Source organism: Amblyomma maculatum, chromosome 2 (genome assembly GCF_055883805.1).
Source record: "Amblyomma maculatum isolate TAMU_Amacu chromosome 2, ASM5588380v1, whole genome shotgun sequence".
NCBI classification, from domain to species: Eukaryota; Metazoa; Arthropoda; class Arachnida; order Ixodida; family Ixodidae; genus Amblyomma; species Amblyomma maculatum.
The window spans coordinates 52,773,731-52,800,948 of record NC_139345.1 but is presented as its reverse complement, the minus strand read 5'-3'; the positions used below and the strand labels follow the sequence as shown (position 1 = coordinate 52,800,948).

The 27,218-nt window shown below is 45.2% G+C and overlaps 1 protein-coding gene across 1 annotated transcript in view; it reads right to left on the bottom strand.

The window, feature by feature from the left end:
* Positions 1-7,167: 7,167 nt before the first annotated feature.
* LOC146198656 (gonadotropin-releasing hormone receptor-like) overlaps positions 7,168-27,218 on the bottom strand; it is a 51,873-nt gene continuing 31,822 nt past the window's right edge. Inside the window, exon 2 of the mRNA XM_084592630.1 lies at positions 7,168-10,734. Coding sequence (XP_084448756.1) covers positions 9,185-10,369 — 1,185 coding nt within the window. The 5' untranslated portion in view covers positions 10,370-10,734 and the 3' untranslated portion in view covers positions 7,168-9,184. The remainder of the gene's footprint in view (positions 10,735-27,218) is intronic.

The window sequence follows — 27,218 nt, the reverse complement described above, 5'->3', positions numbered from 1 at the left end:
GCTTAAATAAATAATTATCGACGTTTACGTACCTTTTTCAATTGGTTCCCAGGAAGAGAAAGGCGGAGTATCTGCCGCACTTTTTTCTGTGCACACCTAAATCGCGCCGTAAGGGAGGGGAGCAAGGTAGGAGTGAAAGTCCTAATGCGAAATTTGAGTACAGCTCATGGGCTGTTCGGCGGCGGCTCTGCGTTTTGGCATTGGCAGTGCACATGTCGAGATCCGCCGCCACCGATCTGGCGCTCTGCTTTGCGCCGTACAGGGGTGACATTAGGGGAGGAGCGAAGAGAACAATTAAGTTATCGCGAGGTAATGGGAGGCAACGCGTGGGCCCATAGGAACGTTGCGTGGCGAAAAGATAGCAGCGACTGACTGATGCCCCTGACTCCGCTAGCGGTTCGAGTCAACGTAGCTCTGCTTTTCGGCTTGGGACACATTCACCGTGATCCGCTGATGCCGAGCTGTCGCTTCGGCAACAGGAGATTTATCTATTTATAGGGAAAGGCGCGGTAACTGTCTCACTTGTTTTCTGTGAACACCGCAACCGCGCCGTAAGGGAAGGGAGGAAGGTGGGAGTGAAATGGAAAGAGAAAGAGGAGCCGTAGTGGAGGGCTGCGGAGTAATTTCGACCACCTGGGGACCTTTAACGTGCGCTGACATCGCACAGCACACGGACGCCTCTTCGTTTCGCCTCCATCGAAACGCAGCCGCCGAGGTCGGGTTCGAACCCGGGTACTCCGGCACAGTAGTCGGGCGTCTTACCACTGCACCACCCCGGCGGGGTCGGCAACAGGAAAACACCGTCGCCCTGGTGCCGGGGTTACCGTGATCGGCAACAGGAGAACACCGTCGCCGCCACGCGGGAAGAGGGGGGGGGGGGGGGGGGGGGAGGGTTGGTACACTCAGTGGCGAACGCACGCGCTCCTGCCGCCGCAACAGGAGCGCGCAGCAATCGGAGAAGACGCGCGGTTGCCGCCACGAAGAAAGAAGGAGGGAGGGTACACGCAGCAGTGAACGATGGCGGCAGGAGCGCGCAGCAACCGGGGAACACTAGCGGAGAGGGGGGAGTACACGCAGCGGCGAACAGTGGCGGCAAGAGCGCGCCACGCCCCGGCTGGGGAGCTGGTTACGAGGGACCACGGTGACGGTGACGACGACGCAAAACACAGGAACGGGTGCCAAAGAGCGGCGCTCTAAGACGTTTGCTTGAATCGATGTGTATACCTACCGACCCACCGGTACACGGACATGGGAGGACCGTCACTGCTTGGTGGCGATGATGATTGTTCTGGCTGCCGTGGGACAAGGTGCATGTGGAAGCTGCTGTTTTCCTCCGAGCCATAGCCGCACTCAGTCAGTATCTTTTACCACTACCATCTGCAATGGACACATTTGGCATGAACTGCAGTTTTATCGATGCAATTCAAGCAGTTTATATATAACCTCCTTTGTGCACACGAGGGCCACATTGTAATGTAAAGGCGCTCTGAGAATTAAAACGGGGCCTCGGCGCTCATGCCACTAAGAACTCAAACTGAGTGACACCTTTGTAAATAAATGACGTGTTTCAACTGTTCAGATAATCTTACAGTGTTTTCGACCCCGCGATGCTGACAGAACCGACCAGCGCACGGTCGCCCGATCTATTTTGGTCAAATCGGAGGCCTAGCGAGAACTTGACGCCCGTTGAGTTAACGGCCTAAACAGCTGCGTTTGTCTTAATATGTCTTAATCGTGTTAGAAAAAGGAAACATAGTAGCTGCATTTTATGTGTTCCCACTTCTTATCAGCAATGACCTTGGCAAGAAATGTCAGTCAGTGCCGAACTGCCGGCCCGTTCAGCAACGTGTAGGCCTAGCGCGAATACGCGAGGTTCAGGTCTGCAATTTCGGCAATTACAGAGCGCGCATTCACAAGCTTTATTGGTTGCTTGTGGCCATCGAGTGTAGTTCTGGCAGTAGGGACCCCAAATCGACGACTCATTACATCACAAAGCACGTGAACATTGAGCAGGAAGTGTCGATGTGACCCTGTCTAGCGAACAATACTGGGGGCAGCCGGCAGGTGTAAGCGCCGCTTATCGGTACCTAGCGGAGGAGGAAGGCGTAGCATCCTCAGCGCTTCTGTAGTTTGTAAACAAATAAAGGTGTGAGATGCGAAATCCTCGCCGCTAGGAGCAGCCAAGCTCAGAAGCAGTGTGACAACCTTGCCTGGTTCCGCAGATTCAATGCACATGGTAACTAGCGCTGAAGACAGGGACAGAGGAGAAGCGGACACCACGAACGCTAAGCGTTGGTGGTGTCCGCCACAGGTCAAAGTATGTGTTCGAATTCAGCGAAGCACACATCAGATTATTAACTCGATAGATTTAAAGACCTCGTTCACCGAAACTCCGATGACGGCCGCTGGCGTTGACGTTGTGAGCAAAAAATCACTACCATGGCACTGGCAGGTGGTATTTGGCAGCAGAGATGGCCGCGCACCAACTGAACGGTTTCCTGACGTTACGTTTGGCAGAAGCTGGCAACTCGGCCCTCTCCTTTCATATGAGAGGGTGATATCAGAAACAGCGTTCCAGGACCCTTACATCTACCTTACCCCTAGGCCACCTAGGTGGTGGTGGTAGAACGTTTTATTCCCGCCTGGGATGCCAAGGCACATTCCTGCGCATTCCCTTAAGGGCAGATCTTAAGTAACCTCATAATTTTTATCGAAGTCAAGCTAATTTCATTCATAAATCATTGCTCACTAGTCACTAATTAACCAGTCAGCCAATCACGCTATTAAACGCACGCAATCGATCAACTTACACTACTACTCTGCCCTAACGCGCAGTGTTATGATGATCGATTAGAACGCGGAAGCGCCATGTGCCTTGGCAAACAAGTATCGGGATGATGACAACTACACTCAATGTTTGCGCTGGAAGAGATTTAACTCCTGCTTGAAAGCTCCCTCTCAGTCCGGGTCACGGCGATGGCTACGCTACGAAGCTAATAAGATTCGCGCAATATGGGCCTCGGCCGATCGTTTGCTAGAGCGTAAAGCCGTTAAAATATCATCTGATGCTTTCGCGACAGCTTCGGGGTGATGTTAAATCCAAGTGAAGTTTCCTTCGATCCAATGGCGAAGCAGGGTGCGACTGGAAGGCGGCAGCTATATAATCGTGACGCGAAGCCACGGCACTGTAAATCGGCTACTCTTTACGAGTGCTGTTGGCGTAGCTGTTAAACACGCTGCTAAATTTAAAGCCTTGTTCAAAACTCAGTTTTCGTGGGGTGTTTAGTGGCTTTTTCAGAAACCTGGCTAACGGATGATGTAGACTTTGACTTTGAATGGCTTGTGCACTCGACTCAGTCAACTGCCTCCTGCTCTGGTGTCTCGGCCGCTGTTCAGAAATAAACATGGCTGATAATAAACATGGATACATTCCAGCAAAAATTATCACTTTTATTAAACCATAAAAGCCGACATCTTTGCTGCCGGATTATATTGGCTACCTAAAATAAAATTAGTGCACAAGTGAGTGTGTCCTCGTAAGCTGTTATTTTGTTATTTGGTCGCAAATCGTATGTCTTCAAGGGGGATCACAAGAGCAATGCCCTGAGTTTGCGCTTTGATTCTAAGCGTGGACATTTTTTTTTAAACCTGAGAGTAAAGGTAAAGCCTTGTTGCGTATTCCTCTAATCTAACCATACCTAACCATATTATGCCCAAGTTAATTTCATATCTCCACCCTAACCTTTCGACGTTGGAACGACTTTGGGCAGCCCACCCTTCCGCGATGCTAGTTAAAATTTTCATCCGCGAAATCCGGAGGGACGAGCGGCTGCTCCGACTGTCACTTTTGCCGGAGACATCGAAGCAAACAGTCTACGTGGTAACAAATCAATCGGACAAACGAACACTCATGCTGATTCTATCCAGTATCACTTGCAATTTATTCTCTAGTAATTGTATTCGGTGCTGTTTGTCGTAAATGAGAAAAATTTGGACAGTTTAGCAGTCACTTCAAAGAAGTGGCTTTGTGGTCTGCAGATAGCAAAATGATCGCTGTACAGCGACAGTTTAACAAGTACTTAGGTTTCATACAGGTCCTTGAAGCGGGCAACATGTTTGCCTGATGATAATGATTAATTTAGAAAGTTTATTTTTTCCGCTTCGCGTGCGAGTGTCATCTTTCCGCCATGTTTCTGTTTCGCGCATCGAACAAAAACAACTTAGCCACCCAAAAGCTTGTTGATGATGACAGTGATGGCGGTCGTTTTCGATGAACGAGCAAAGCCCCTGGCAGCGTTAAACAAGCTTAAAGTGAACGCCGCATATAGCTCACGAGACGCGAAATCTGAGGCTGGAAGTCGTTCGTATAGATTGTCCGCAAAACATGAATACGAAAAGCGGTCCCGTGATCTTGAGTCAGAGATTGGGGGGGGGGGGGGGGGGGGTTGAGGCGTGATTGTGGGAAAGCACGAAGTTAATGAAGTGTGTAGGTGTGTAGGAGGTTGTAACTAGCAACTGATGACGTCACCAATGCATACGACAGTCTCATGACAAAGGTGACTTGAAAAACAACGCCATTAGTGTCATTCAAGTTATATGACGTAATCAAGTCCCGTTACAAAGTTTCGTTACCAGGATGTCTTGCGAAGAGGTGATGACGCCAGCAAGTCACATGACTAAGTTAAACAACCGGCATTATTTGCAAAATATGATGACGTAATCAAGTCACGTGACAGTCACATAACCAGAATGGCTTACGAAATTATGACGTCACCTTGTCACATGACATTCATATAACCAGAATTACTTACAAAAAGGGATGACATTATCATGTTCACTTGCAGAAACAGGTGATGACGTCATCAAGCCACATGCCCAGGATTACTTGCAGAAATTAATGACTATGCGTCTAGTGACGCAAGGGCACCAGCACCACTCAGGCTTTCGTATTTCTATAGTGCAGGCTCTACGTGACTCTCAAAGCTCTTCCATTTGCAACTCAGACAGCGGGGTTGCACCATCAAAGGTTTTATGTAATACCTCCTTACTCTTCTGAACCTTGGGCGAATAATAAAAAGACTATTAAGCATTCAGAATGACAGGCCGTAGCTACTCAACGTGCAACTTTACAGGACACTTGTGTACGTTAAGCAACATCATGGAAGGGCAAAATGCTTTGCCCCAGTGCGGCCGCAAAATTTGTGTTCCAGCTGTACACTTTAAGTAGAAAGCAAAAAGGGGTTTCATGCACCCACGTATGCCGCAGAGAAAGCAAACAGGCGAACATTTTTGTGTGTGTGTGTGTGTGTGTGTGTGTGTGTGTGTGTGTGTGTGTGTGTGTGTGTGTGTGTGTGTGTGTGTGTGTGTGTGTGTGTGTGTGTGTGTGTGTGTGTGTGTGTGTGTGTGTGTGTGTGTGTGTGTGTGTGTGTGTGTGTGTGTGTGTGTGTGTGTGTGTGTGTGTGTGTGTGTGTGTGTGTGTGTGTGTGTGTGTGTGTGTGTGTGTGTGTGTGTGTGTGTGTGTGTGTGTGTGTGTGTGTGTGTGTGTGTGTGTGTGTGTGTGTGTGTGTGTGTGTGTGTGTGTGTGTGTGTGTGTGTGTGTGTGTGTGTGTGTGTGTGTGTGTGTGTGTGTGTGTGTGTGTGTGTGTGTGTGTGTGTGTGTGTGTGTGTGTGTGTGTGTGTGTGTGTGTGTGTGTGTGTGTGTGTGTGTGTGTGTGTGTGTGTGTGTGTGTGTGTGTGTGTGTGTGTGTGTGTGTGTGTGTGTGTGTGTGTGTGTGTGTGTGTGTGTGTGTGTGTGTGTGTGTGTGTGTGTGTGTGTGTGTGTGTGTGTGTGTGTGTGTGTGTGTGTGTGTGTGTGTGTGTGTGTGTGTGTGTGTGTGTGTGTGTGTGTGTGTGTGTGTGTGTGTGTGTGTGTGTGTGTGTGTGTGTGTGTGTGTGTGTGTGTGTGTGTGTGTGTGTGTGTGTGTGTGTGTGTGTGTGTGTGTGTGTGTGTGTGTGTGTGTGTGTGTGTGTGTGTGTGTGTGTGTGTGTGTGTGTGTGTGTGTGTGTGTGTGTGTGTGTGTGTGTGTGTGTGTGTGTGTGTGTGTGTGTGTGTGTGTGTGTGTGTGTGTGTGTGTGTGTGTGTGTGTGTGTGTGTGTGTGTGTGTGTGTGTGTGTGTGTGTGTGTGTGTGTGTGTGTGTGTGTGTGTGTGTGTGTGTGTGTGTGTGTGTGTGTGTGTGTGTGTGTGTGTGTGTGTGTGTGTGTGTGTGTGTGTGTGTGTGTGTGTGTGTGTGTGTGTGTGTGTGTGTGTGTGTGTGTGTGTGTGTGTGTGTGTGTGTGTGTGTGTGTGTGTGTGTGTGTGTGTGTGTGTGTGTGTGTGTGTGTGTGTGTGTGTGTGTGTGTGTGTGTGTGTGTGTGTGTGTGTGTGTGTGTGTGTGTGTGTGTGTGTGTGTGTGTGTGTGTGTGTGTGTGTGTGTGTGTGTGTGTGTGTGTGTGTGTGTGTGTGTGTGTGTGTGTGTGTGTGTGTGTGTGTGTGTGTGTGTGTGTGTGTGTGTGTGTGTGTGTGTGTGTGTGTGTGTGTGTGTGTGTGTGTGTGTGTGTGTGTGTGTGTGTGTGTGTGTGTGTGTGTGTGTGTGTGTGTGTGTGTGTGTGTGTGTGTGTGTGTGTGTGTGTGTGTGTGTGTGTGTGTGTGTGTGTGTGTGTGTGTGTGTGTGTGTGTGTGTGTGTGTGTGTGTGTGTGTGTGTGTGTGTGTGTGTGTGTGTGTGTGTGTGTGTGTGTGTGTGTGTGTGTGTGTGTGTGTGTGTGTGTGTGTGTGTGTGTGTGTGTGTGTGTGTGTGTGTGTGTGTGTGTGTGTGTGTGTGTGTGTGTGTGTGTGTGTGTGTGTGTGTGTGTGTGTGTGTGTGTGTGTGTGTGTGTGTGTGTGTGTGTGTGTGTGTGTGTGTGTGTGTGTGTGTGTGTGTGTGTGTGTGTGTGTGTGTGTGTGTGTGTGTGTGTGTGTGTGTGTGTGTGTGTGTGTGTGTGTGTGTGTGTGTGTGTGTGTGTGTGTGTGTGTGTGTGTGTGTGTGTGTGTGTGTGTGTGTGTGTACTTGTGTTACAAGGTGGAAATATATTTTCTCATGTGACACAAAACAATAGCAGGAGAGCCCGGTTCCCATATCCCACAAAGAAATTAATTATTTGGACGGCTTGCTGAAGAACATTTATTTTATACGTAAAATATACTTACAAGGCATTTTATTTTCATTTCATTTTATTATATTATGGAGATATCATTGACTCGGGAGCCTTTGTCGAAAGTGGTGTGATAAGTATACGTGGATGAGAAAGAGTAACATGAACATCGAAAATACGCCAAAAATAGCATCACTGCAAAATGTTGAACAAGTGCATTGAATATATAACCACTTTGGGGACATGAAAATAAAGTCAATTGCCAAGATTAGTTCGAAGGCGAGCTTGATTCACATTTGCGAGGATCTTCGTGGCTACTCAGCAGTCTCAAGCAAGGGTCATGTGAACCCGAAACTATTTTACTCTGCCTTTTTGTCCTTCACATTGGGCAATTACTGCGGAGACAGAAACGTTGTTCCGCAGTGTTGCCATGCATGTGAAGAATGATGCTTAGCGCACTATTCAAGGACGAGCAAAATACAAATATTGATATTTTCTTGCTGTTCGAATTTTTTCTTGTTGTTCTCATCATGCACTCGCTCCTGTACAGTTGGTACTTTTCTTGTTGAGAACTCCCTTTGGTTTAAATAAATTTCTTTCTTAATTTCTCCGCAGCAGCTGCAGCAAATATCAACTAGATATTTAGCACTAGGTTTGTGACATATACAGCATTAATTTTAGAAGATATTTATCAAACTTTCAATGAAGTTGTTTCAGAGTAGGAACAAAACGATGGATGCGAGGTTTTCAATACATATCGCCTAATATTAAGATTATAAGATCCATTCACTGATTTTCTTTTGTACCAGAAACTTCCTAATAAGTAAGGAAAAATTGAACTTCCTTAAATGAATCGGAGTTACATAGTTTTCTCTGTTTCACAATATATGCGTCCTTAACAAAAGTCAAGGGCGGTTTTGAACACTCACGATGACAATTGGGTTCTTATGAGCCTGAGGGCCACGTTTAAGGATATGATCCGGACACCGCTATGTTGCACGCGTCATTCTCTTAGGCTGAGGTTACCCTTGCCTTTCGTAGGGCAGCAAATAGCTAGTGGAGTACAGTCAGCTCTACCAGCCTTCAAGCTTTACCACAGAAGGGTGGAATACACCAGCCTAGTTACCTGATAACGTTGACGGGCCAACACCATGCAGTCGAACAGCTAGCATGCATCTTCAGGCGCCACTATAACAGTGCAACACGTACAATGCGAAGGCGAGATAGCCGGTGATCTTAATAGTAACGGACAGGGTTCTGGGAAAGGGCAAGATTAGCGACAGGCGAGAGACAGTACGATGTGCTTTTAATATTATATACAGGAGGCTTGAGGGGATGAGATCACTGTAGTTGGTCCAGTGGTTAATTTGAGTAATAAGATAGAGGTATTGTCCTGCTCTGGACACAGACAAATTATGGTAATTTTATTATAATAGCAATTTAAGAGCGCGATGAGGTGCATAAGCTGCTTGAAGGAGGATCTAGAATCGTCTCCTAAGTGCGTGCCTGCCCTCAGTGGTTTTTGTAATAACGTTTTAGTTACAAAGGTAAGTGAACTGGAAGAGCGAGAAGAGAGGGATGATTATGCACACTTTTTTTTTCCTCAAGACATGAATATTTTGAGCAAAATATGGTTGTCTTTTTCCCTCTTTAGCTGCATTCCTTACAGGGAGACATTGTGCGGCAGTTATGCACTACACTACCTACTTACTATCCAAGATATAAAAATTTCATAAAAGTTTCAGACGACCTGCTCGGTCCGTTGTGCACGCAGGTGCTCTAGCACTTTCGAGGCTTGCTCGTATAAGCGCTACTTCGAGGCTAATCGCCCGCTCTTACGGTCTTCAGACATAGTCATAACTTCTTTTACAAAATCGCGGACGACTGAGCCGGCTGCCGCAAAGCATTACACTGCTTAGTTATTTCCTGTCCGCTTCAACAAATTCGTCCCTTATCCAATCAGGTTGAAGACTGCTTAACGCCGGGCACCAGTAGAAACTATAATTATATTTTCTTGAGAGAAGCAAAAATAAGCACTATATTTTTTCCTCTGGCGTCTTCTGCCTTTCACTGCTTCCACAGTTTTGCGCGCAAGCGGTTTCCTTTGCCATAGGCAGGCGCTTACGACGACGGGTCGGAAGCGTAGAACACGATGCCTGGAATGTGAGGGTGGCTCTCTTCGAGCCGGATGAACAAGTGAGCCGGCGCCACAAGCCGCGCACACGAGCGTCGCAGTTAGCGACAGCCGCCCCGCCGTTGAACGCCAGGTACACGTAGGGGTTGACGGCGCTGTTAGAGGCCGAGATGACGCCAAACACAGCGACTACGTTAGGTCCCAGCGAGACGTTCTGCGCAAAGGCGAGCACCATCTCTTGTACCATGTACGGAAGGTTCGTCACCAGAAATGCGGCGAATATCACCACCGCCATTTTGAGAGTTCGCAAGCGCGCCCTCGGCAACGTGCTTCTATTTGCACTTCCACCCGTTGCGTTCGTCGACAACCCACCCTGAGCGGGCGGCTGGTGAGAGTGTGCGGCAGACATCTTCCACATACGGTGTAGAATGCCGGCGTAAAGCGTCACCAACGCCACCAGAGGTAAGATGAATACAAGGGTAAACACAAAAGCCATGTACACTTGCCGCGCAGTAACGGAATCCCGGTAGATGTAGAAGATGGAAGCACAGTAGCACTTATCGCGAATCACCGCCACGCGGAATACAAACAGGTTGGGGAGGGACGGAACAAGGGAGAGCAGCCAACACACGGCTGCCACCGAGCGGGGCTTGGGAGCGGGCACCAGTGGATTGCAGATGGCGTAGTGTCGGTCCACAGCAATACCGACCAGCATGTAGGTGGAAGAGACGAGCGCGAACGTCTGCAGCACTTTGAACACGCGGCAGGGACCATCCCCGGCCATCCAGACACGTCCCACAATCTCCCACAGCAGTTGGGAGTTCATGGTGACCACAGTGACGAGCAGGTCTGCCAGGGCCAGGTTGAGGAACAGCACTTGCGCCTTGAAGACTCGATGTCGTCGCGACGTCAGGAGCTGGTAGCAGACGATTGTGTTTCCCACGAGAGACAACGCGAGCATGACGCTGATGAGAGCGATTCGCAAGTTGCTGGCGTAGACTGGACCGAACACTTCGTCAACCGTGGCCAATACCGGCGCCGTCTCGTTAGCAGGACTGGGGAGCATGGCGAGTTCATCGAACGACATACTGGCGGCGGTGCCTTTCCGGACACGCTCCCTCGCCCCATCGCCTTCCAGGCGAGTCGCGAAACTAGTCAAGGCCGTGGAACCAGAGATGATCGATCTATTTCTTCTTCGATTACCAGTGAGCTGGGACTCTATTCGAAAGAAAAGAGGTTCTCACAGTAGCCTTTTGGTTAATTCTTTGTTGATATGCAATTTACACTTGTTTTAGTGTCCGAAACTCCATTTCCTTGAGGGAAAAAGAGGGTGCTTTTTTTTTCTTCGCCTCGCACTCTTGAATCATTTCTATGATGTCAGCTGGCAGCTCATCTTCACTGTATTATACCAGCCATCTCCTTCATTGCTTCATTGTTGGCAGCCAAAAGCTCCTGGAAAAGAAAAAGTATGAAATAATTACGTTCACGGCAACAGTTCCCCAAAATGGCTACCAATAAATGATACGGGGCTTCTCTGGTTGCAACTCATATGGTACAACATTGCAAGAACGGTCAGTGTTTAACGTTAACATCCTTTGATGCAGTTCCATTTTCTGGATTTAAATAGCGTGGAGGAGAAACTCATATACGGAAGGATAACGGCAGACAAAAATGTAAACATGCTTTTCCTTGGCCTCATATTGTTCTACGGCAGTGTCGTAAGCAAACAAAAACGGAAAAGCAATGCAGGCCTACTTTCCTGAAAATTATCATTTTATGCGTGAAGAAACGAAAGAAAAAGAAATGCCAGTGAAGGCTCATGTTCACTACGGTAATTCCTGACAGAGAAAGAAATAGCCGTAAAGAAACGAGTGTAACCGCTGTATCGGCCTCTTATAACCAGACACTCAAATCGCACTCACTGTGATGTAAACAATCACTGAATGGCTAAAAAAAAAAAAAAACGAAAACATTACCATAGGAAAGAAGACCGGTTTAATTCCAATATGCTAGCTGTATTGGCTTACCGTTCGCTAAAATCGCACAACACAGAGACGTCTTTTGCAGCTGGCCTCCAACAAAACGCGCCCACCGGATCTCAGATTTGAACATGAGATTGCCCCTTAAGCAAGCATGGAATGTGATATGAGGATTTTATCAAGAACGAAAGGCGCTGTGATGCAGATTACCAGGCATAACAACATCTAGGCAGTTATAAAAATATATTTAATAATAAGAACGAAATAAAAGTAATTAACTGATCCACTTGACTGCACCTCAGCAGAAGCACAGCTAGATTACAGACAAGGGTATAGGTTCATGGAGCCTCAAAATCGTCTCTCACCAATATACACCAAAATAATTTTCCGGCATAAATTCAACGAAACTTAAAGCTCTAAGGGCATTTACAGAATATCGGCAACGAGAACACCCATCAACAGAAGGGTTCGGTTGGCAGGGAAATGGTGTAACTAGTTCGAACTCTTCGTAATTCCTCTCCTGGCGAAATATTACCACCAAATGCGAAATTTTTCCAATCATTTTATTTAGCCTTAGGTACAATGTCTGCCGGCCGTCAGAGAAACAGCAACGAAGGAAGCAACGAAAACACAACTAATCTAGGGATGCCTAACTAGTAACGTTAACGTAAATCAATAGCGCCAACGAATAGCGTCGTAGAAAATAATGTCAAGATGTGGTTAAAAAAAAGCAGTATTTTCACGAGGTACTCTACCAGACAGTCAGGAATAGTCATTACCATCGTCAGAGAAATCACGACCATTTATGGTATTAGTCATTGGACTTGGACAGATCTGATCTGTCTTAGATCAGCTGTCTTAAATCCTCAGAATCCATCGTGAACTGGATTACAAATGTCAATTGCTAGCAGTCAACAGGGTTAGAGCTGCGGCTATAAAAGGCTGTTAATTATGACAAAATGATCAAAGCGCAGATGAACCTTGACTACTGGCGTCATTTTTGTGCAGTCACAGTAGTCAGCCTCATTACAGTGCTACAGTAATGGACACAACGCGCAAACTTAACCCATTAAGCACATATCACTCTGGTACCTTCAGTCAACATTGTTCCCTGTGGTTGTTGCCTTTATTTCTAGAAACTCTAATGAAGCTCTGAGTTCCCATCTAATTACACGTGTCATCAGTGATAGCACTGCCTTCCCTTCCCCCCCCCCCCAAAAAAAAAAAAAAGAAACGGAATAAAAGTAAATTAAGAAAGATAGGATGCAAGGAGATTTGTGTTCCGGTCATGGGTGGAGAGGCGCAGTGCTGCATAACACAAGAGCAACAAAGGTCGATTAGCAAGCTAGGAGCTAAATAATTACAGTGTCAGCCAAACATCTCATATTTTATTTTTGATTTACTGAACACTGCAACAGGCATGGATGGTGTCGGCAACTTTGGCGAGTAGAAATTGGTTTAGTGATAGCAATTTCTTTGCTTTATAGAAGGAATCCCTGGTAAATGAGCTGCGGGTGGTGGGTATCTATTAACAAACAGAAAGAAAAAATGATACGGCTTAAGCCAAGAAGCTTGGCATGATTACCATTATGTTTTAATATATGCAGATTGTGCTATCAAAAGAAACATGACTAGGCTTGCTGCACTGTCGCAGAGAAGCGAAGTTTTGTCCGAAATGGGGGGCGCACGTTTACATCAGTGCATATTTGACCCAACAGCGAATAATGCTTCCCTTAATTGTTAATAGGTATGAGTACTTACTTCTTAGTACTTATGTTTTCTTTCTCCTATTTGCAAAAACAACAAAGGCAAAATTTACTTAAACTGGTGTGCGAAATATTGGCGTGAAAGCAATTGCCTTTGTCTGTTTTGGGGCGTCTGCTATTATTGTGGATCTCGTGCCTCTGTATACCAGAAAATACAGCTGTTACTCCGATATCAAACGGAGAGCGTCGCAAACTGCTGAAAATGTTTAGGCAGCACGATGTCATATTCCCTAGGGGTATGGCATATGCATGTACACTTCTACAATGAAATTGAAAAAAAAAAAAAGAAATTGTTTTTTTTTTTTTTCAAAGTGTCTGGGGCTGTTTTTAGGAAGTCAGTGGTGAATCTTCAGTTCGTGCTAGACCGAATGGCAGGGTAATTTTGTGTCTAGGATAATTATCGTGTTTTTAAACCAAGAGATAAAGACACACGCCGCCAAATTGCGCGGTGAGCGTGTCGTGTGTTGTCACATGATGTCTCTACTTCTTTCTCTGACGTGGTGAAACGTTTGACAAAACGAGTGACACTTAAGCTGATATTTCGTTGCAGAAACAGCTTCGCGTTATAATTAGTTCGGCACAATTATATTTATTTATGTAGGGCTATAATTTCATAAACGTGCAAGTGAGCAGCGTGCGCGATTTCCCAAAGTTTTCAAACTGTTCATATTAGGTTGGGAAATAAGGGCTTCTAATTACGGATACCATTTTCCAGGTTTTTGACGACGGTAAACGTAAAAAAATAAAGATTCGAATTTTGTGCTAAACTCACTTCATTATCGTGAAATATGTTCGTTTATTTCTTATTTGCACTATTAGTGCGTGCCACCAGGGCAATGAAAAAAACTCGTGTCTCACTCGACTACCACGCTGGGGACCTATATGAGTTACGCTAGCAGTTGACCTACCTTGTAAGGCCTGCATAGCTAATTCATCTTTATAAAAAACAAAACTGTTTTTTTTTTCGTAACTTTGAACGTTCCTTATCGAAAGTTCTCTAAGAAATTCAAACTTGCCCTACTGATACGTTGTTCTATACTTAAGTTGAGGACAACGCAGAGCGTCATGGAACGGAACATGGTAGGTGTAACTTTTAAAGATAGGAAGCATGCAGAGTGAGTCGCAGAAATAACTTGCACCTAATGACATCCTAGTGGAAATCAAGAAAAAGAAATGGGCATTCGCAGGAAATGTATTTTACAACAGGATAACCGATGCTCATTAAGGGTAACAAAGGTCTTAGACCTGCTATTATTAGCTATTAGACCTGCTATCAGACCTGCGTAACAAAGGTCTTAGACCTTTGTTACGGGCATGATAGCAACTGCTGCCACCTCGTTTCAAAGGGGGCACTCCTATAATCCATCCATTCATCCGTTCATCCATCTCGGGCAGACCGACCGACCGACCGACCGACCGACCGACCGACCGACCGACCGACCGACCGACCGACCGACCGACCGACCGACCGACCGACCGACCGACCGACCGACCGACCGACCGACCGACCGACCGACCGACCGACCGACCGACCGACCGACCGACCGACCGACCGACCGACCGACCGACCGACCGACCGACCGACCGACCGACCGACCGACCGACCGACCGACCGTCCGTCCGTCCGTCCGTCCGTCCGTCCATCCATCCATCCACCCACCCACCCATCCATCCATCCATCCATCCACCCATCCATCCATCCATCCATCCATCTATCCATCCATCCATCCATCCGTCCGTCCGTCCGTCGTCCATCCATCCATCCATCTATCCATCCATCCATCCATCCATCCGTCCATCCGTCCGTCCGTCCGTCGTCCATCCATCCATCCATCCATCCATCCATCCATCCATCCATCCATCCATCCATCCATCCATCCATCCATCCATCCATCCATCCATCCATCCATCCATCCATCCATCCATCCATCCAAATTGGTCTCAAAGGAAAGGAAATAATGGCAGCTAGGGGACAGCAGAAAGCTTCGTCTGCGGATGAGCTTAAGAAATTTACAGGGGTCAAGTGGATGCAGCTAGCACAGGACCTGCGGAGTACAAGAGAGGCCTCCGCACTACAGTGAATATAGTCTAGTCCGGCTGATGATGTGTGTACATATTGCACGAGAGCATTTTTGAGGCAAGAAATTCAGAAAGTTGCGCAGCAGCTGACACTTAGAAACTGCAGATTTGGTTTGTGGGGTTTAACGGCTACAATGAGAGACGGAGGCCTCCGGAAGTTTCGACCCCCTGGGCTTTTTTGATGTGCACCGACATCTTACAGCACACGGGCGCCTTGCTGTTCGCCTCCATCGAGAAGCGGCCGCCGAGGCCGGATTCGATCCTGCGTCCTTGGGAACAGTGCTCGAGCGCCGTAACCACTGCGTCCCCTGGGCGAGTTTGTTGGTGTGGCTGCTTGCGTGCATAAGTGCGTCCTCTTCGTGCTTTTGTAGCCTCGATGGCGCAGTTATATGCATAAAGGTCATTTCAAAATAGATTAAAATATTTCTTCCCGGGCGCCACCATATTGTGTGCTGCACTGCCGTGAGCACATCAACTATCCCGGTGGAAGGGGCACGAGTACCGGCTTTCTACAGCCCAAGGTCTAGAACAACAACCCCTAGGTCTAGAACTTTCTCTTTGGTGTGTGTGAAATGCTTTCCGCGCTACAAGGTTACTTCAATTATAGCAGCGATTTTAGCATCGCATGTGATAATAAACCACTTCATGGATATGGTACAGAAGCGACTCGTTTTCTGTAATTTACGCGAATTTCACAATACTATAAGTGCGACAGTAAGTGAAGTAGATGCTTTTGATGAGGCAGTGTAAAGCGATATATTTTGGTAACCGCTGGTCCTTTCCTATGCTTGACTTAGCTCGAAAATGGACTCTGCAAACTTTCTAGCTTACACGTGATGATAGCGTCACTGGCACGAACATTAAGCGTAATTCATTTTTGTGTTCCTGCACACTGTGCTTCTGACTGAGGCTTGAGGCTCCGATAATGAAACGTATTCAGCACCAGCGTCACAAAACAAGTCGAGAGGAAGATGCAGTGCTGTGATCAAGTTGAGTGATCGTGCGCAACAACACTTAGCACGAAGAGCTGCGTCACCTGCAAGCTATATCACTGGGGTCCTGTATTGATGCTGTTGTCTTAGCTCTACGATTGACTACTCCTTGATTGACGGCTTATTTTTTGTCTCTCGCTTGCTTCTAGTTCTAGAGCTCTCATTGGTAGGCTTGACAGTTCAACCATCAAGCGTCGCTCTTCGTTTACTGCCCGTGTGCTCTGTGCCCAACTGTCAAACTAAGCCATGTTGGAATTCAGGCCGTAGCAACAGACGCAGCTAGCGGATGAAGTCGGGGTGGGAAACAACTTTGCACGAATACTACGGCACAATTGCTTGCTACTTTGAGACAATAACGCGTGTCTCTGCATGCCGCGTAACACTTCGCGAAGAAAGAAATGCAAGCAGTACGTGCTTGACAAGCAGCCATGGGCAGTAGTGAAGACACATATGTACCTTGAGAATTAGAGATGAAAAAGGGTCAGATGCAATGATTGGGATGAATAGTATCGAAGATACATATGTATCTTCGACACTATATTTAGATAAATTTTGTGTGTTGGTTTAAGGCACCTCGTGCTTAAAATGACAGTATCTGGGTATCGGCATCAAAAATACATTTTAGTGTGTCGTGTATTTTAACTGGTACGCGATACTCAAAAAAAAAAAAGAAATCTGCAAATATTTAAGCCATTTTGATGAGAGGTTTGGCCGACGGTGCTCGCTCAAGCGGCATTACAAGCCGTGCGGCGGCAGCTCGGCCTGTGCTACCACCTAACTTCCCTCCTGCTCGGAGTTCGTTCAAAATATCCCGTCTCCTCAGCCTCGCCGATATATCCAGATTCTCTTTCCTTAAAATAGGTGCACACGAGATTGTTTACTTGTCAACACTGAGTGCGTCCCACGAAGCCGTTAAGCCGTGAACAGACACAGAGCGACAACAAACACGGAAGGAAGGTGAATACGCTGTAGGGACCAAACGTACTGCCGTAGCCCTAGCCGGTGTCCCATCCTATTGCATCCGGCCACCTTTTCGTCTCTTAATTCTCGTCAGGCAGCATGCTTAGCGTGCTGTTGATCGCAGTCATTTATGCACGACTCGTTTCCAAACATTTGGGCTCAGCATGTCGGCTCTGCTTGGCGGTAGGAACGCGAGCTTTTTAAGCCTCAGTCGGCCACGATGCAGTCGGCTAACCGCCGTTCTTGCAGTTTATGCAGCATTTGATTCGGATCAAGGCCATTCTTGGCTAGTTTGCAGAGAAGATGCTTGTACTATAATTTTTCTGTAAAAGCTATTACGCCTGATCTTTTAAGAAATACACGTCGTGAAAGCTATGCAAACGCACTTTTTTCAGCACAATACTTTGGATAAGAAATTATGCGTTTTCAAACAATTTATTTTTGTAAAAACATTTTATTAAATTCTGAAAAAACCTTCAAAAGGTACTTTTGTATCTGAAAGAAAAAGTAATTGCTGAAATTTTTAAAAATATATGAATTGATTGGAGTATTATTAGCCATTCTCTGAAAAATAAAAGTCATAAATGTTACTTACAACCAGCCATGGTTGTAACCTTTTATCTTGTATTGATATCGGAAATATCATTTTTCAGGGTATGGAGTATCGGTCTCAAAGATACTTTTTTTTTTAATATCTGGCTCAGCCCTGTTTGAGGCACATCCCTTCGAAAAAGTCCGGTTGTCTTGCGGAAAATCGTGTCATTCATGGGGGTTAGGCAACGATGTCCCATCACGTTGGGTAAACAACAACTAAAATTTGTATTACGCTTGCCGAGTTAAACCTGACGTCCTATGAAGACTATAGAATGACAGTGAGATTGCATGAATGGTTGAGTGAGAAAAGCAGTAGTCCAGCTGTTCTTGAAAGTAGCGTGCGAAATGGACTCAGCATGCACTTGCCTAATTTATTTGAACCGTTCTTTCAAACTAAACCTAAGCTTGTGTATCAGCAACAAAGGCAGGTACTAGCTGCTTGACGAAAGTCTGGCCAACTGGATACATTGTTCCAGAGATATAAAATAGAGAAACATGACTCTGCAACCGCTGATGAGCGAACGTATCTGAGAAAGGCAAGGGCTGCGTGTTCGAGAAATTCGGGGTTCTAAATGCAGTGCACAGTGCATGGTTTGATTATAAATAACAACCAATTTGTACATAACAGACTTTTGTATAGCCTCAGATAACCAAACAGTAATTTAGATTAGTTTCAACAAGGCCCCACCAGCATAACTGGAGCTTTAACCAAATTCGGATTATATACTTAATTTCACCCAGCATCAAAAAAGATAGCGATTTACTTGCATGTATTCTATCTACGTACTCCTGCGCCCAGTGCGCCCTAAATTAAGCGAGGAGGAACATCATTTTAATTCTTAATTGGGTCAGCATACACTGAGGCGGTTGTGCTTATATTATTCAGATGAACAGCGGCGAATCAACATAGCCAAAACAGCTCCAGTTTTGTTTAGAGTAGTCTCTATGATTAGAAGGCGGTACTCTGTCGTATCACACTTGGTTATGGTGCCCTTCTTCACCATGTGTCTTGTCTAGAAACATGAAATGCAAGAAAAGTGACCATAGCAAGTACTAGCCGAGACTCCTTAAAGAAGGAAAGCACCCTGGTCTGTCGAGTCTTTTAGCAACATCTAAGCAACATTTTTAGAGGCAACGAAGGCTTAACTTGTGAAATATCTACAACTTTCGGCGCGTCTAAATATTAGCATGAGCGTCTCGAGTGTCCGCTTCGCGGTGCCTGGGTGTGGATCTCCAAACTCTCTACTTTCTCTCACTCAACTTGGCAGATCCGACTTGTCTCGGACCAGCTGACCGACCATTTGGCTTTGGTCATCTTGCTGAAAATTATGGTCGAATTTGAGGCCAGGTCACAGCAAAGTTTTTTTGTTTTTTTTTATCTCCCACTGTGTGTTCTGCTTTTCACCGATCATTTGGGAAAACCGTACATTCCCTCAAAGTCAATGAACCATGAATGCTGACTTAAATGTTCCTACTCTCCGAGAAAATGCCATAACTGCTGAATGCCGAATTGTCGTGATATGTTTAAATTCTCCTGACGTTTTCTTCCAGTGGATGGGTTTTCCTGGCCGGTGCGGCTGTTGAGGGATGGTTGCGGTTGTTTGCCGTAATAGATTACGTACACTTTATAGAGAGGAAAACAAACTATTAGTGGACGCTCTTTATTTTTGTTTCTGCGAGTCGCAACCATCTCTTCCAGCAAACTTCCGAATATAATCTTTCCACCTGGATTGGGTCAGCCCCCTCTACGTTATGCTACTTTGCAGGTCAACCTTAGCCTTGATCAGTTGCTACGAGGCCGCTCGGAGGCAAAGGTCGAGGGCACTCGAAGATGTTCCCTGTGCGGCTGTCTATGGCCCTCGTAAATAAACGGCCGGAGCCGCCCAGCTGAAGCCGACGAAGGAGCAACCTCTTTGGGGCTGTAGGATGAGCAAGCGTCTGCAGGATAATGGTCGAGATGCCAGTATCGGCTATCGGCTGTCCTAGAACAAGTTTTATTGTCATTTTCTAAAATAATATAAATGATGAATATATATATATATATATATATATATATATATATATATATATATATATATATATATATATATATATATATATATATATATATATATATATATATATATATATATTACGTGGGGACAAGCGAGCAGACAGCACAATATGGCGATAGGGTGAAGGAGGATTTTAATGGTTGGCCTAGCGCGAGGGCTCCTCTCGCTCCACTGTCGATTTTCTTCGTAACACTTTCCGGGGCCACCGAGTGATCGTCTCGATCGGTTCGCTTGAAGCTGATGCTGAAGTGACCGTGAGGATGTTCAAGGAAAGACAGGAGTGACTAACTTGCTTGCCACCACGATGTCTGATGTGTGGGAGATCCGCCTCCTCTGGAGCTCTTCAATCATCCGCCACCAAAGCATCCATGGAACCAATGCTTCGAGGTCGCGTCATTCCTCAAACCATTCCTCAAACCCAAATTCCTCGAATCCGTTTGTAATTGGCAGACGCTCTAGCATCTTGCTCGCAGCCATGGTGGTCGCTGAAAGTCAGCCATTACGCTGCAACAATTCTGCCCCTCCGTCTGCAACTTGTCATGGCACAGTCATGGGGAAGATACTGCGTGCGTTTGCAAAACTTGAAAAATTAGTGAAAGTAAAAAGAATTGACTAAACTAGGCAACGGAAAGCGCTGTTTGCCTTCAATGTAATGCCGATAGACTGCAAGTTTAAGAGTACGACTCAAAAGCGTTTCACACACACGGCTGATGTTTTTAATTACTTTTTTATTTAAAATGTTTTTTTTTTTATTTTTTACAGATTGATATTTAGCACCAGCAAACAATGGCTTTTGATTTTGAGCGTTCTGACAACTTGTACCCTCCTTTTTCCGATATTTCATTTTACCTAAATTGAAATAATTTAATAATTACACTCTAAAATTTTAACTAGCATCATCAAGCATTAATTTCTTGTTCTGACTATATTGACACTTTATTTCCTTTTTTCCATTTTGGTAATTTTCTAATTATTTTATTAATTACTTGGTTAATTACACTATAAACTTTTTAATTAAATCATCAAGCATTGGGCTTTCAGTCTGAGCATTTAACATCTTTGAAGCCTGTTTTTCTATTTTTTTTCAATTATTTCAAATAACTGCATGAATTAACGCTATAGGTAATCTTTTTTATATGCATCATGATGCTTTGGTTTCTCATTCCCAGCATTTCGACACAAGCGCCTTTTCTATTTTTAAATTTTCCAATTATTTCACATAATTAATTGACCAATTATACACATTATATTTTTAGTCAGCATCAGCAAGTATTTGCTTTCATTTTGGGCGAATTCTGACACCGTCAACCCTCTTTTCGAATTTTTCTATTTCATTTCTTCAATCCCTCAAATAAGCAATTATTTACAACGATTTCATACCCTCGTCACCACCTATCACTCACCAGTGTATTATCAATTACTGGGATGACAAATTACCATCACACGATTCGACTTTCTTTTACGCAGAGCTCCAAGATTACTTAAGCTCCATCGTGAGCTGGTGGTGGTAGGGATTATATATATATATATATATATATATATATATATATATATATATATATATATATATATATATATATATATATATATATATATATATATATATAGTAATCTGCTGCCTCATATCTTGAGCACCCGAGCAGCGGCCGACGGGAAGGAAAAAATAATAGGGAGAGGATGATAGCGAGGGGAAGTACAGAGGGGAGCCACAGCAAGAAAGGAAAGGGGGAGCTTTGTACATTACTGACAAAGTTTGCGTCGCTCGCTCGCAACTGTCCAAGCAACCACAAATGACTGCGCGCAGGTGGCCACTGCGATAATTTACACAACATATACAGTAACACTAGGTTGTATATAAATGGCCGCGCGCACGTAGCGTCCTGCTAAAGACTAATTGTGAATGTGGCACACTGCTTGTGCACTGCACAAGCAGTTGAGAAAGAGCGCCTCGCATTGAGAAATGGACGTAGACATTCAGCATCCTTTGCGAAAGCCGTTTTCAAACTAGAACTCGGAGGCGCCATCTGTTTTGGCGACGGCGTGTCAGGTCTCGAAGGAGTTCCCGTGGCTGTTGTATCGGGTGCCACGTGATTTTTTCCGGTACGTTTGTTACTCTGTAACTTTACTTCTGTGGTATATCGGCGGTATCATCATCATCATCATCATCATCATCATCATCATCAGCCTGATTATACCCACTGCAGGGCGAAGGCCTCTCCCATATTTCTCCACTTAACCCGGTTCTGTGCTAGCTGCATTCACTTCACCCCTGCGAACTTCTTAATCTCATCCGCCCACCAAACTTTCTGCCGCCCCCTGCTACGCTTTCCTTCCTTGGAATCCAGTTTGTTACCCTCAGCGACCATCGGTTATCCTCTCTTCGCACTACATGTCCTGCCCATGTCCATTTCTTCTTCTTAATTTCCACTAGAATGTCGGTAACTTGAGTTATTTCTCTGACCCACGCTGCACGCTTTCTATCTCTTAATGTTACCCCAACCATTTGTCGTTCCATAGCCCTCCGGGTTGTCCTCAACTTAAGTAAAACTCTCTTGGTTAGCCTCCACGTTTCAGCCCCATAGGTGAGTACAGACAAGATGCAACTGTTGTATACTTTCCTCTTGAGCGATACCGGTAAGCTGCTAGTCATAATCTGCGAGTGCTTGCCAAATGCGCTCCATCCCAATCTTATTCTTCTTGTTATTTCCTTTTCATGGTCCGGATCTGTGGTTACTACCTGCCCTAAGTAGACATATTCGCCTACTACTTCCAGTAATTCGCTACCTAATGTAAACTGCTGTTCCTCCCCGAGGCTGTTGAACATTACCTTAGTCTTCATGTATCGGCGGTATATCGGCGGTATATCGAGCCCACCTTCTGCCCGATAAGATCCGCCGCTCTGTGCCGACACAGTTCATGGACAGCAGCGCACTAAATCTCTTCCGCAAAATAACTAAGTCCACTCGTTGTACCACTTAGCGTTGCGTCATAACTCCGCTAATCCTTCAGCGAACCAGTTAGCCGATGTGTTAGTGGACGACGTTAGTCGTCCATGGCGCAGTGGTGCACTCCTCCCAGCGAGATGGCTTCGAGCTGGGCAGTTATATAACTACCCTTATTTATGTTTTGTTCTTACATATACGGGTTTGTCCTTTGCTTTCGCAAGTCCATTTTGTGTTTGTGAAGAATCGATATGGCCCCAAGGAAGATATGTCTTGAAGGAATAATAATTTCCACTAACAAGTTCATTGTAGGTCGAAATATTTCTTTTCAAGGTCATTAAATGTGTTTATTTCTCTGAAAAGAGAGATTATTTATAAATAATAAGGGAGTGATCACTCATTAGTATCTTAATTAGCAGTAAGTACAGCTATTGCCGAGTATCCGTGACTGCTGACTATGTAGATTTCAACAAATGGTGGTGATTTCGTGAATGAAGCACTGGTTGGTTCCCTGCCTTTTAATTGTTTCTGAGCTAAAGAACGACACAATGTATGAAATACATGCACATGTAGTGGTACTTTTTGAGTGGCGTATAAATAAAAGCTGTAGTTTATGAAAAGCATCACAATTGCGAAATAAAAAAGAAAAGACACAGTGACGCCATCATATATACAGTTGATCCAATAGAGAGACTTAATTAATAACGTGACAGTTGGCACGCTGAGTTTGACATGCCTGGGAAGCGGATCTCTAGTGAGTCGCTTCATATGGACGGTTAATCATATGAGCTCGTATGGACTTTTAATTTCCCCCAAATACGCTCTCCATTAAGAGAAGTGAGATATAATAACGAGACGCCCGATCATTTTACAGTGGTAGAAAAATTTCCGAGTAAAAAAAAAAAAAGCAACCTGCAGAAGCGTATCCAATATATGATAAAATATTCTGTAGCTCTGTAGTAACGTAAAGCTTTTCTGTTGTTCTACAGTACTTTTTTTAGATATATAGTTTTCCTGTATTGCTCTTCAGTAATCCTTTGTTCTGTAGTAGCATGCTGTTGCTGTTACACAAGAATCTGATGTTAGGAAGAAAATGTCTATTGTCAGAACAGGTTCACTGTGAAAAATTGCGCATAAATTCTATTGTGACAAATGAAAACTTTTTATAGTTTTTTCGACTGGGATAATGCCTTAAAACAAAAATTACAGGCGTTCTAAGCGATACGTGAGACGTAAGTTTATCATGCCAAAACATAAAGCTCTCGGCAGCAGGTCAGAAAAGATGATGTGGAATCAGGAGCAAGGATACTGTAACCTGCCGAAGACGACGACGACGACGACGAAGAGATGAGCCGACTATTGTATGGCACAGTAACGAACTCTTTGACTGGTTGACTTGCGCTCACAAATAATCGATCAACTCGGCGACAACGGCTGGAACGAGCGTGATCGACGATCGTTGAAGAAACGATATCTCAGCTCCGCTCTCGGACCAGCTCAGTTTGAATCTGATGTCAAAGAACTTTCTAGATAAAACGGCAAAAGTAGCACAGCTATAGGGTAAGCTAACGGACAAGAGGGAACAGACTCATCATAGGGTCCCAGCGGCCGACTTTGGGCTTCAACACACCTTGCGGAGGCGACGAAGCGTGTCAGCCTCCCTGTGGGGCGCTTAAAAATTCCAAATCTCGAAAGTCGCTGTTTTATACATTTGATTTCACATTTTTGTGTGTATAATGTAGTTTCATACAGGAGCTCGCACCCAATCGTCATGTAGATCCTGAAAAGTCCCTAGAAGCAAGAAAATTCTGCCACCGCCGAAGCCGCATTGCAAAGGCCGCTTCTTTTGTAATAGATGGACAAGGCTAAACCCTTTGAATCGGGTGGCGGCTGCGCATTCCACCTAACTGTGATAGCAAATATTTAGCCACGAAGCATTCAAATCTTTGTGTGTTGCTTCTCAACAGCCGCCAGCATGCGCGCCTTGTCACTGTAATTGCGGCGCACGGACATACTTTGTGCTCTTTATTTCTTTTCTTGCTCGGTATCGCGAAACGCGCCTTTATCCTTTCTTTGCAACGCGAGATAGGCCAAAATTAATTTGGAATGCTCGCAGGCAAACAGAACTCTTTCCATATTATTCCGAACGTTTCCAGTATCCCCTGGCTAATGTCTCTGCGCGGACTTTAAATAGAGCACTGCCGAATGCAACGGGCATTTTTTTACGAGCGCAAGTCAGTTCCAATCAAGAGTTCACATGACATTTGGTGGATCGGGGGATATTCACAATACCCACAGGAAAGCGACTAACGTTGCAATATAAGCACTTTATTGGACTGACTTGCGCCCGAAAACTTACTAAACAAGACGGTGGCGGCGAAAGCAGCAATCGCCCATTTCCAGAACCGGACAAGATGACGTGCTGGTGACGAACTTCGCCAGAATGTACCAGCATCTCAACAGCAGCTCATGAACTTCGAACGAGTGCCTGTAAAACCTACGTGTGTAAAAAAAGAAACAGTCACATTATACGAAGGACTTCAACACGATAAGCTCTCACTCACATTCAGCAGCAGTAGTAGATAAAGCCTGTCAGTGTTCTACTAAAACGCACAAGACTGCAGTGCCCTTCAGAGCAACCTTAAGCGAAAGAGGCACATAGCAAAACTAAATCAGTCTATACCTACAGAGGCCCATAAACGTGTTAAACATCAGATTCCTTAAACTATAACTTTTTTTGTTTTAGATGCAACGCCGCCTAGCGGAGTCGTGGAACATCGAGCTCAACCGCGAAAGGGCCCGATTGTCTCCTCTATTCGATTATGTTACTCTATGCTACAACCTCCAACGTAAAAGCAACTGCCGTGAGGCTGCGATAATTCGAAAAGAACTTAGTCGCATCTCGTTTCGCAAACAAAGCTATAAAACAGCGTGTCCATAGGGTTCCGGCGTGAACACAAAAGCATTGCAAAAGATTCGCGCCACTCCTAAAGCTGCTAGCAAAGCACAGAGGCATGTGAAAGCTGAGAGGGGCAAGCGAGGCTAGTACCGCAGACCCGAAAGTCGAGGTCAACGAGGGACGAGAAAGGAGGTGCCGCAAGGGGGAGCCCTTGTAAATGTTTTGCATTTAGAATTCCTCAGGCAAATGCTAAAATGACAGCCTGCTTCCCCGCACCCCTCTCCCTCTCTGGTGCGGGAAAAAAAAGTACTTTCCCAAGAACATACTAATTGTTTATGAAATCAGCTCTGATAAATGATGGCGGCAGGAAGCAGTTCACTGTGACCTCGTTGGTAATACAATCATGACCGAAGCCGGCAATACGTAATGGAAGCTCGCTGGGATCCTTGCATAATGGCTCCCAGTCAATTGAATTAGGCGCCGGTGGCCGCCAGCCGGAACGAATACGTTGCATTCTGAACGCATTTTGTTCGTTCATTCAGCCCGGTTACTTCCATTGTGTTCACTCCGCAGGCATCCGAAGAACGGCAACTGAACGCTTTTATATCGATCAGGCATCCTTCAACCTGTTTTCTGGTTTGTTTTTTTGTGTAATATAGATGATTTAATATAATTTGAACTTGGGCGACATGGTGCATAGGTCTTGGTAAGGAGAGCAAGCTCACAAAAGACGCATACGGAAAAACAATATCGATGATTTGCACTTTATTCTAGACTATCGAAATCTTGACCCAACCAAGTAATCAGGCCGACATTTGCTCTGTATTTTTCGAGCATTTTCATTGCCATCAAAAGAAAATGGTGGGTAGGCAGCAAAGAACAGGGGCCGTGTTATGTTCAGCTCATACTAGAATAAAAAACGTGAAGTAGCAGTTTTTTTTTTTTTTTTTTTTTTTAACGTAGACTAAGACAGTTCTAGAGGTTCAAATATTGCGCATTGTAGTAAGACTTCGCAGTTATTCACTGATTGCCTTTCACATAAACTCCCAGCATACTTGCTGACCTGCTTAGCTTTTTGTTTTGATTTCACTCTCATCAGAGATGAGGCTTCATTGCGGATTCTGAAACTAGCATTAAAGGCAAATAACTAAATGCTGTCGGTCACCTAACTGTTCTGTTTCTTTTTTTTTTTTTCGTATGTAATCATCTTAAACAAACACAACAAGGCAGACTGTTAGGTGCCATTCATAATAAAGAGGTCTCGGATTATTTTTTTTTTGAGCAGTTCAGGAGTTTTAGGCATGTTACCATTATATTTAAAGCAACATTTAGCATAATTTAAGCTTCTTTTTCGCTAAAAATCAAGAAGACCGTATGCTGGCAAGCCACTGCCAGGACGAATTTATGAGAATATTTTGGGGTGGTGGTCTCGTCGACGTGATCTAGTTTTTAAACTTTATCAAAGCTCGAGTTTAGGCGCTTGAGCGATTATGATTAGAAATCAGCACGCACTTTACATGAACGCTACCAGCTACCCAGACAGCCCGGAAGCCACGATAATAGCGACCAAGAACTAGAACGACGGCAAGCAATTGATTGTCAGATTCTATACACGCGTGTTCGGACAGGGCGGCAAACTAAAAAGCCACTTCCCACGTGATACGAGGCATA